Source organism: Biomphalaria glabrata, chromosome 12, assembly GCF_947242115.1.
Source record: "Biomphalaria glabrata chromosome 12, xgBioGlab47.1, whole genome shotgun sequence".
In the NCBI taxonomy this organism is placed as follows: Eukaryota; Metazoa; Mollusca; class Gastropoda; family Planorbidae; genus Biomphalaria; species Biomphalaria glabrata.
Genome location: NC_074722.1, coordinates 2776469 through 2787882, shown reverse-complemented (window position 1 = coordinate 2787882; position 11414 = coordinate 2776469). Strand labels below are relative to the sequence as shown.

At 34.8% G+C, this 11414-nt stretch overlaps 1 protein-coding gene across 3 annotated transcripts; it reads right to left on the bottom strand.

The window, feature by feature from the left end:
- Window positions 1-198: 198 nt before the first annotated feature.
- Window positions 199-10512, bottom strand: LOC106055859 (ribosome maturation protein SBDS-like). Of its 3 annotated transcripts, none has more exons than XM_056005584.1 (7): window positions 10494-10512; window positions 8200-8352; window positions 7385-7514; window positions 6769-6969; window positions 5587-5671; window positions 2335-2420; window positions 199-1361 (listed from the first exon to the last, which is right to left on the bottom strand). In XM_056005584.1, exons 2-7 carry the CDS (start codon window positions 8331-8333, stop codon window positions 1236-1238), a joined length of 762 nt encoding a protein of 253 aa, XP_055861559.1. In that variant the 5' UTR covers window positions 8334-8352; window positions 10494-10512; the 3' UTR covers window positions 199-1235. The 3 variants fall into 3 exon arrangements, with proteins under 3 accessions (XP_055861559.1, XP_055861561.1, XP_055861560.1); XM_056005586.1 differs by lacking the exon at window positions 10494-10512 and adding an exon at window positions 10183-10240; XM_056005585.1 differs by lacking the exon at window positions 10494-10512 and adding an exon at window positions 10070-10203.
- Between the last annotated feature and the right edge of the window lie 902 nt (window positions 10513-11414).

Sequence of the window (11414 nt, the reverse complement as noted above, 5' to 3'; positions counted from 1 at the left end):
TGTCTCATTCCAATTCATGGCATTTTTATCAATGAGCTGGGAAATCTTTTTTTCTCTCTTTAAATCAGTTATGGCCAAGGCATCTTTTCTTAATCATAGGACTTTCATCTGATTACTTCTGTAACTATAATCTTCTGACCTAACAGTTTAAGAAAAAAAAAAGTTATCTATAAAATAAGTAATCAATTATGAAACAAATGTGTTTAAATAATTTCCTTTATTGAAAATTTCAATAAATATTGCAAGAATAAATACTCCTTGTTAGTAAAGTGACATGGTATCAGTGGGAATTGAATACAAAATTTTATTAATGACTAAATTGTTTCAAGCAAGTACACCATGGGCAATACTTTTTTTAGACTTCAGAACAAAAGAACAAACAAAAATGTCAACCATTTAGTTAGGATAGGACAGAATCCAAATGTTTTCTTTATAAGACTTCAATTATTTTGATTGTATCTTTCTGCACTTTAATCACTGAGACAAAGACTGCAATTATTCATTAAATGGGTCTTTCAAATGACGGCAAGAAGAAAATAAACAAAAACAACAACTTATTCTATCACAAGCTTAGAAAACATAACAAACCATTCCACATGCACTGTCATTCATACATCTTACAATGATTGTACAGGCAAAAAAAAAAAAAAAAGTAAAGTTTCTTTCACTTCAAAGTACAACAAAAATGTTATGCATCAATGGTAACCAAACTACACAAATGTTTTGTTGAGTCCACATGTACATGTTTTAGTCACTCTATACCATTCAACAACTACAACGATGTCATCTGATGATTTTACTAAATGTATATAATTATGGCTAAAGTTTGATTTTACATACTTTATTTAAGCTCATATGTTAGAATCTAAACTTAATGTATCAATGACCACATTTTAGATTCAAACTGAATTCCTTGAAGTTCATCTTCAGCTTTGCTTAATATATAGCATGAATGCAGCGGACTTCAGTGATCACTGGTAGCCTATCTATTCATGTACATAAATGTAAATGACTTTTTTTTTTTTTTGTCTTCTAAAAAAATATGCTCTCTGATCATAAAAAAATCACCTGACTTCTATTACAGTGATCTACTTCTAGTTAAATTTCCACAAACAATTTTGTATGATTAGGAGCAGTACATATCAACTCAAATTAGGGGGGGGGGGGGGAATAACTCTCTAGGTAATGTATACAAAACAGAACCAAAAATGTGTAAGCAGCCATTTTGATTTTCACTACAATTTCTCTTCCCCTTCCTCCACTTCTTTCAGACTGAGCATTTCAACTTGACCTTTGCCCTTTGTTTCTGATGTTACCAAATCAAAAATCTCTCTGTAGCAACCAGGATCTACCAGAATGACCTAGAAAAGATTGAAAGTTGTTAATTTACATGCAAAAGATTTAACATGAGCTGAAAATTAGGGTAAAGTGACATCACTACAATTTTCTGTTGGAAAGCAGGGAATGGGCAAAGTGGGATCATGAGTGTGGAGATAAAGTTAGAAAGAGCTGCCAACTTAGAACAGGACACACAACTTCAAAAATTAATATCTGTGATAAACACACACACAAACCCAACTGCTGACACTTGATCAAACACTCATGAAAAAGTCAAACATCTCTTTTTTAGAATAAGATAAGATAATTTTTTAGTGATCCAATCTAATGGAAATTCAGTTTGACTACAATTGACAAGCTCAGCCTTCCAACTTATTCCATATACCCTATCACCTCAAAAGCCCAGTAAAATCAACATTCTGTATGGCAGTGGGGAGCAGCAAAATAGGACAACAGGCAACTTTTCCATGGCACAGACTGACTGCAAGTTGGCAGCAAAAAAGTAACTTAAAAGAAGTAGGATGAACTGATCAGAATAAAAATGTATTTAAAAAGAATCCTTAAACACAGAAACATATCCTAATATACAGACAAATCTGGTTAAACAGTGGTGCACATCTTGCAATAGTGTCTGCAGAGTCACTTGACTTGTATGGGAGCTATGAGGCACTACACCGAACAGCAGAGTTTCTCATCAAGGCTCTACGGGAGGACTAGCCCTTCCAGCCTTGCTATCAATTGGAGTTCATCTTAGGTTAATCAGACCAGATGGTTATAAGGAAGAAAACAATTATTTCCCAGTCTGATTAACTGCATCAATTGCAATCTTAAACTGTGCCAAAGTATTTTTATTCAGAGTGATAAGAAGTATATGATTTATTGTTATAATAGGCATCAAGTGTATCACTACAAATTAAATGAATAACAGACACATGTGACTGTGACCTGTTTAACTATATACATAATGAAAATATCTTGACCAAGAAAAAGTCTCACCATTTCTAAATCATTTTCAAAACTGTCTTCTTCTGTCTCCAATGCAATTTTATGAAGATGATCTCTGATTTTCTTACCAAATTTTCCTGTTCAAAACATACGATACAAGACATTTTTTTTTAGCCAATGTTTATCCTTAAGCTCTTAAAGAGATATATTCAGTCAATGAACATTTACATCTGATAATCATTTAAATAAAAGTAAAAGTAATATTAATTTAATATATAGATCTATATCAGAAGATCTTTGCTGTTATTTTTTAACTTGTTAAAAAAAGTAACTCAAATTTTGAAATTTTACTAATTAAAGGATTATTATTGTCATGGTCATGGTCAAAACAAAGGGGATTCATCTACTCTTGAACTACTCTTATCCATGCTGAGCTTCACTGGGAGAATCAAAGACCCACAAGAAATATATGACACAACAAAAAAAATATACTTAATCAAGAAAAAATATGACTTAACAGTCTGTAATAATAGTACAACATATATCATTAGATTCTGTTAAATTTTTCAGGTCTTCTTCTTCTTCATCGTTCTCATTGTTATGTTGGAGTGTTCAGATGATTAGACCAATACATGAAATGAACTGCGCAGTGGTTTCCAAATCAGGGAGCTCTCCATATAGTTTTCTTTCTATTGGGGTGATTTGGGGCCAATGTCTTATACGAGCCTCTTGGTAAAGAGAGCAGTTTTGGAGAATGTGGTCGGCATTCTCTGGTGATACTCCACATGGGCAGATTTCACTGGTTCCAATTTTGAGCTTCCGGTACATGTGTTGTCGCATTCTGTTGTGTCCGGTCCTGAGTCGAAAGATTAGACGTTGGTCTTGTCGGGATAGTTTATAGTAAGCGTCATCTTTCTTGTGATTTGGATGAGAGCTCGTCCATTTCTCATTTATTTTATTTACAATTAATTTCTTCTGGATAGAGTGCAGAGTTTATTTGTGAGTTAGTTCTCCCACTCTTGGCGAGTGTGTCAGCCTTCTCATTTCCTTCTAGTTGTATATGAGCTGGTATCCATTGAATAACAGTTTTTTTGCTGTTGTTGTTGAGCTTTGTAAGTGCTGTTCTGAGATTTTTAATATAAGAGGAATCAGAGTTTTGCAAGCTTTGGAGGGTTGTTTTCGCATCGGTTAGAAAGACAATCTGACTGTGAGGGGAACTTGGATGATTTGCTAGCATGGTAGCATCTAGTGCTAGTGCTTCCCTTTCTGCTCTGTGACTGTCAGGGAGCTCTCCAGTTGCAATAGATTTTTCGAATGAGTATTCCAACTCCTCCATTTGTGGTGGCTTTATGGGATGAGCCATCCGTGTAAACTCTGATCCACTGATTGCTAGGGTAATTGGTATGTAGAAAACAGTTCACTATTTCCTTGAGCTCTGTTGGTCTGTAATCAGATTTTCTTTTTATGTTTTCAATATGGTCCCTTATAGTAGGAAGAGGGCTTTCGTCCGAGGGTGGAGATTCATTATAGTGTATCGAGGATTCCAGAGTAATTTTTTCAAGTTGGTGTTTCTTTTTTAGGTTTAGAGATTCCTGTATGAAATTGGTCCTTTTGATATTGTTTTTTGTGCCAGTTTTGTGGATTTTTGTTCTGAGTGGGTGCCTCTCCAAGGTTTCCAATTTAGTGAATTGGGAAAGGATTTTTATTTCTCTTCTTTCATCCAGAGAGATCAGGGCAGCGGTTTCCTCCATAGCTCTTATGGGTGTTGTTTTGATTGCTCTTGTCATTATCCTTAGACCAATATTTTGAACCTTGTCTATTTTTCTTAGGTTGGTTTGGGCTGCTGAGCCCCATGCTGTGGCACCATATTCTAGTACAGGTCTTACATAACTGGTATAGGTCTTTTTCAGGATGTTGTGATCAGCTCCCCAATCTGTGCCAGCTAATTTTTTCAAGAGGGATAGTCTCTGGATGCCTTTACTCTGTGTTTTATCTATTTGGTTTTTCCAGGTTAGTCTCGGGTCATAGGTGACTCCAAGATATGTAGGGCTGTCATTTTTTTCTAAAGCTTCCTTATCTAATGTTAATTTTATTGTTTGTTGTTTTGTTCACAGTGAGAATATGGTATATGTAGTCTTTTTTGTGTTGATGGACATGCCCCAGTCTTTGGACCAATTATTGAGTATAACGAGAGCATCTTGTAATCGAAATTTCGATGTTCCTACATATTCTTCTGTGCTAATTAAGGCAAGGTCATCTGCATACATGCTGCTTTTAACTTTTCTTGGTAGGTTTTGATTTAGATCGTTTATGAATATTGGGAAAAGTGTTGGGGATAGGACTCCTCCTTGGGGGACGCCATTTTTATACCCACTGTGTGGCTTCTTTGTCCTTGCATGCAAACTAAGGCTTTTCTATTATTTAGATATTCCTTTATCCAGCTGTACATTCTGTGGGATATGAGATGCTGGATTAGCTTGAGCAAGAGACCTTGTTCCCAGACTTTGTCAAATGCTTTTTCTAAGTCAACCCACACAATTGTTGTTGGTTTCTTTTCTTGAAAGCCGTCTTCTATTTCTTGTGTGATGAAGGCGATTTGATCTTTTGTTGATCTGCCTTTTCAGGTAAAAAAGGACAATGCTCTAACAAACAAAAGTAACTTTTCTCACCTCACGATACTTTCTTACACTTTGTCATCAGTGTATATATAACAATGAGATGCCCTTGTACCTTAGCGAACTGATTACTCCATATGTCCCCCAGACAGCCCTGCGCTCAATGGACTCAACGCTTTTAGTGGTGCCAAGTTTCTCCTTCAAAAGCTACGGTCTGCGGGCTTTTTCAGTGCACGGACCAAAGGTTTGGAACTCACTCCCCATTGATCTCAGACAGACAACATGCTATACCACTTTTAAGAAGAACATTAAGACCTACTTGTTTAAAACTTTTTTAGATTAGTTTTTTATTTGTATTGTCGTGTTTGTGTTTGTAATGTTATTACAGCGCCTTGAGCTTACATTTTGTTTGTTAACAGCGCTTTATAAATAAAATTATTATTATTATTATTACACAGCAATTCTACTGGTTCATTTTTTATAACTAAAATTTAATGTTTCTAATTTTCTTTGCTATCATGCACGATTTGTAAAGTATTCAAGAAAATAAAAAGAAATTAAGCCTACAACTATTGAAAAATTATGTAATGGTATTATTAATGTCCAAGTGAAAAAAAAATAAAAAATTAATGCTTGTATAAAAGCTTGGAGAAAAGGGTCACTTTATATGAAGACTGACAATACATACCAGGCACGACCACTCTTAATTTCATGTGAGCTCTCTGTATTTCAAGTGTCCCAGTCTCTTTAAGTTGTTTGATTACTTCTAAAGCCTGTGTAAACAGAAGAACACACTCAAAATATAGAAAAACCAAAGATGGCTTTTTTGTGCATTTTGCTTGTAAAGCCATGAAATTAATTATGCCTTTTTGAAGCCATAAATGTAATCATCCTTTTTTAAAGACCTGAATCTAACCATGCCTTTTAAATTAAAGCCATGAATCTATTCATGTCTTTTTAAAGCCATGAAAATAATCTTGCCTATTAAAAGACCTGCATCTAATCTTGCCAAATAAGCTTTACCACTGCTCATTCTCTTGAAGTTGAGTTCATGTAATTACATCACTTGCTGCGTATATGATCAATGTTTCATTTTTCACCTATGAACTGGACACAACAGAATGAGACAACGTAAGCTTATAATTGGGACTAGTAAATCCCACAGAATTCCAACAAGTTTCTCAAAGCTGCATATTTTATCTAAACTTGCCTTTTTAAAGCCATGAATCTAATCTTGCCTTTTTTTTAAGCCATGAATCTAATCTTGCCTTTTTAAAGCTCTGAATCTAATCTTGCCTTTTTGAAGACCTGAATCTAAAAGCCATTAATCTAATCTTGCCTTTTTAAAGCTCTGAATAGACACCCCAATGTTATAGATAGTGTGTGTATCAAAAGTAAAAGACTTTTGTTTCTGGTTGCAAATTTCTGCAAATCAAGAGTCAGAAATAAAGATTAGGGTAACAATTTTTTCTTCTTCCTTCATTGGGGGATAGGTGATTCATAGATTTGTCAGAACTATTCAAAGTAAGATTAGACAGAGCAATAGGTTGTTGAGCTTTATCCAAATAATCAAATCATTTTTCTTTTAATTTTTGAATAGTAATCCAGGCAGGTTCAAGATGGCTTAAAAGTTGGTGTCAGTCCTCAATGGTGGGTCACAAAATTAGGAATAGTGTTACACATCACACCTATGTGACCCAGTAATCACAAAGGTGCTATACTGTTTGGTCTATGCCATGACAAGCTTGCCAAACAATCTTTAAGATTTTCATAGCACAGAATGAAAATTTCATAAATGTCCTATGCTGAGACAATATAAAGCAATTAAATGTGAAAACAAATATTAACAAACAATAACAAAATGCTTTACCTGCTGCTTTGTGTTCTTAGAGGGCTTTACAGAGAAGTGCATAGCCTTCATTGACTTCTCTATCATGGTGACTGGGTAGGGTCTCTTGGTCTCCGGGTGAACACATTTGTCTGCGACAATGGTGGCAATGTCACGAAACATTTCATCCAATTGAGCTGCTCTCTCCTTCTCAGAAACTTGAATTTCACCTTTACTAAGTATCTGAATGAATAAAATATGTTTTAGGATTACATGAAATGTAAATCTAGTTTGTTTGTTTTTTGCTCTATATACGTTCTATACATTTTGGAGGTTCCTTCAGAAATAAAGATGATTACGTCTTTGCCCAGACCACCTATGGGATGGCAGGGAATGGCAACTGAAAGGGTTTGAACTCTGGACCATTTTAACAACAGTCCAGAGTGCATACCACATGACAAGGCAGACATTTTTTTTTTAAATATTATCGGAAATATGGAGCTCTCCTTTGCTGGGTATCAGAATAATAATTTTCATTTCAAAGGCTGATGTTGCAAATGAACAAATTAAAGGAATTGAAAAAACATGTTCAGCAAAAAAAAAAAAAAAATAAATTATAAGCATTGCAAGAAGAATCATTACACTGCCAATCACTTACCAACTTGCATATCTCAGCTTCATCACCTGTGCCAAATATTTTTGTCAGATCTGCCACTTTAGCAAACTCCCCTTTGGAAACATTAGTAAATACTTTCTGTGTTTGAAGAACTTCATCTATATCTGTTTCACTGAGCAAAAAATAAGAGAATATAAGAAAAAAAAACAAAAAAAAAAAGAATATGGTTGTGCACAATTTATATTAAATATACAATAAGTTAAAAATATCAAAAATTCATAATAAAAGCAAATAAATTTATATTAAATAAAACAATCCATAAAAAAATGTCTATTTGTGTATTTGTCAATGTTAGCAGCGTGGTGGCCGAGTGGTAAAGTGCTTGGCTTCTGAATGGATCAGTTTAGAGCAGCAGTTCTCAATCTTTTAAGGTCGGGGACCCCTTTTAGAATCCTCCACTCTGACGCGACCCCTAACACACACACACAGCAATAGAAGAATAGACAAAAACAATCTATATTTTCGATGGTCTTAGGCGACCCCTGGCAAATTATCAATTGACCCCCACGGGTGTCACGACCCACAGGTTGAGAACCCCTGGTTTAGAGAGTATAAGTAAAGAGTATGAGTCCCGGTGATTTTCAGGTTGACCCCTGGGTCCACCCAACTCTAATAGGTACCCGACATACATTGAGGAAGTAAAAGTGGATGATCTTTCTGCTGGCCACTCTCATTAGCCTTAGAAACAGATGAGCTTAGCATTTACTTTTTTAGAAGTATCTACGATGCAAAAACTTATATTTTTCAATCGTTAATAACAAATAAATGGAAAAAAAAAAAACACAACAAAAACTTACATTTTGCTTCTCCACTGCGACACTTTATTTGGATAACAAGCTATTTCAAAGCGTTTTCCACCTTTTTTCAGTCGGACAATAGCTACATTTGTTAAGCGTTTCTGTCCAGTTGGTTGGGTTATCTTAGCAGACATTTTGATTTATTCATTAAATCTAATGAACAAACAAAAATGTATTTAAATCAATAATATGAAGAAAAATTCACAAAAACTCATCTATTAACCATTTAATTTCACTACATTAAGATAAAATATGATAAGATAAATTGGGGAGAGATTAAAAAAAATACACTCTACTCTCTGAAATGAATTCTTATCATTAATATATCTTCAAGTGCATTTACTAAAAATTCCAACAGAAGTAGTAATTTGAACTGAATAAGGATCCGGTAATCATTCTTATTTGAGAAAATCTAATGATATTGTTGTTACTGTATTGGTGGAGCGGTATGATTAATGTGTGTGCGACCTACTGACACACATGACTCAGGAAAATGACACAGGTCAAAGGCTATCAAGTACTACTAGTATACACAAATATGACCTGTGTTATGGTCTTGTGATCGAAAGCCTTCATGGACCAGAGACAGGGTGTATAAGGCTGGGACTGTTAGTTGGCAGTGAAGTCAGTCCTGGATTGAAATAGTAATAGTCCAGGATGAGATAGAGGCAGTAGAGTTTAGCATGGCAGAACGGTGATGTACAGTGTACAGTGTAACATTTATAGTCAGTTTTTGTGTTTCCAATTGTGTTGTGTTGGCTGTTATTCACTTATTTTATTGACTCATTAAAATTACCACATTATTTTGGAACTCTTGTTGTCAAGTGCTTGAGTTAGATGTGTTGTGTTGAACAGTGGATAAGAGAGAGAAGATTTTGATGTGAGGCCCTAAACATTTCATCTCACACTTTTAACTAAAATTGTGATACAGCTTTGTGATACTGAACTGTTTCTATCTTTCTTAGCAAGACTAACAAAACTTCTGCAGATTTTTGTATGATCCATTTGGATTGTTTTATAAATTTTGAATATTAAAACATTCTGCAGGACAACAGGGGATGACAGCATTCAGGATTTTATGTTAGGATTATCATGTTGACAGCCAAAAGCAGTTACCACACAACCAGACAGCAATATATAACATTGTAAAAAAATGAACATTTATAACAAGCAGTTTATGGTCTAGGGTTAAATCTTGCCAAAGGTCAAAATTTACGTCCATCATTTTAAAATCCTGTTTAATTCCATCCCACTGGTTCTATGACATTGCTACTCTCAGATGAGGTAGTAGTTGTAAGTGCTACATCTAATATATCTAATTGAATGTAAGGTGTATGTATGATTGTCCATCTTAGAACTCAAAACCGTTGACTAATCTTGAAAAAACTTGGCATAGGTGCTCCTTAGATCATGGTGGAAACTGTAGTGTATATTTAATGTCCCTAACACAACCGGAAGGCCTTAAACTTTAATAAAATGAAGTAAAACCATTTTCACATTATTTTATATTTGATATGGATATGTCAGCTAAATGGGTAAACATGCAGGCCGTGGATCATATATAATATATATAATAATTATTTTTTATACTAAAATGAAAAGACAAAGTCTAGAGTGAATATAGAATAGACTTTACTACTCTAGTGACCTAGTAGACTCTAGATATATCTAGTCGATAGTAGTTAATAGTTAGATCTAGGTCTAGTAGTCTGACTCACTCACTCACTCAGACTCACTGCCAGTGCCAGTCGGAGTCGCTGCCAGTGACTGAGTGAGTGAGTAAGTTCAGTAAGTTGAGTAAGACTGGATTGTCCAAAAAGTTAAACAAAAGCCAATCTAAATTATAATAAATCTAGACGTTAACACTCACTATCATTGGTATGTGGTTATTAGCATTAGTCTATTATTTACATTTAGAAATAGATATATGGTAGTTTCGGTTAAAACTAATATAAGTCTAAGTCAACACGCAAATCTTCTTACAGTTTCACAACTGATTGCAAGATGTCAACAAACTGTGACCCGGATATGGTAATTAATAGACTTTGAATAAAAAAATATTCCGTATCGACTTTTAAATTTAAAATAATATTAATTTAAGAAAATTGACCAAAGTATAGGTTTATATACCCATAGAGTTAAGATTAACAACAGCAAAAATGTAAATATTTAGATATTATGTTCTCATGACTTAATGTTCACATCAAGATCTAATCTAAAAGCTAATGTATTCTAATCAAAGATAAGTCAAATTATTGCAGAAATGTTATTGCAAAAATACATATGTTTCTTACGTTATATATAATATAGACTAGACTCTCTCTATACATCTTTGATCCTTCGTGGTCAAAGATCATGAGCATTATCTCGAAGATTTTGAAAAGCTGGCCGAAAGCAAGGCACCAATCTGTTGTAGTTGCCTGCTTTAATTCTCAGCTTTATTTGTGATCTGCGTTTTTTTTTTTTTAACTGATGGCTGATCTCTCCATTGCCTCTTAGGACTTAGGCTACTCAAAATGCCGACAATCACGGCTTCATGCCACGAGGAGCGATCAAGAACTGGCGTTTCCCGGTCCGAAGTGTCAACTTCACATTCTTTGAGGGAGCTTTTGGGAGTGTCTTTACGTCGCTTGTTTTGAACCCATCCCATAGTGAGCGCTTTTCCAGCAAACAGCTCCCCACGAAAAAAAAGTCGCATGGGGGGAATCGATTTTCAGGCATAGACCTACGGACTACATGTCAAGACCATCGTAGCCTTAGTGGCGTAACTAGGGATTTGTGGGCCCTGGAGGATTGACCTTTTTAGGGGCAATTAAATCGTTTAACAAAATGTAACTTACTCAACCTGTTGTAAATTTTGCATGCAATGTTAAAGAGAAACTGGTGTATTATTAGCTATTGTACAAATGTTTGCTCTAATCATTTTTTTGTAATGCACAATTGTAAAACAAATTTCCTCACGGATAATAAAGATTTTTACTACTGTAATAACTTAAGTGAGGCAACTCAACGAGGCACATCGATGTTTATTTACAAGACATTACAGGTACACAAACAACATCTATCTTAGGCACAGTCTTTTCACTTCGGCTCTCAACTTGGGCGGAAATTAATCGTTCTCCCTTCTCTTCCTAATGTTGACATCCTTTTAAGTCTAGTTTATCACAGTGCGCACCTTCTAGCTTAGATGTCGGTGCGCATGGCGGAGTTATAAC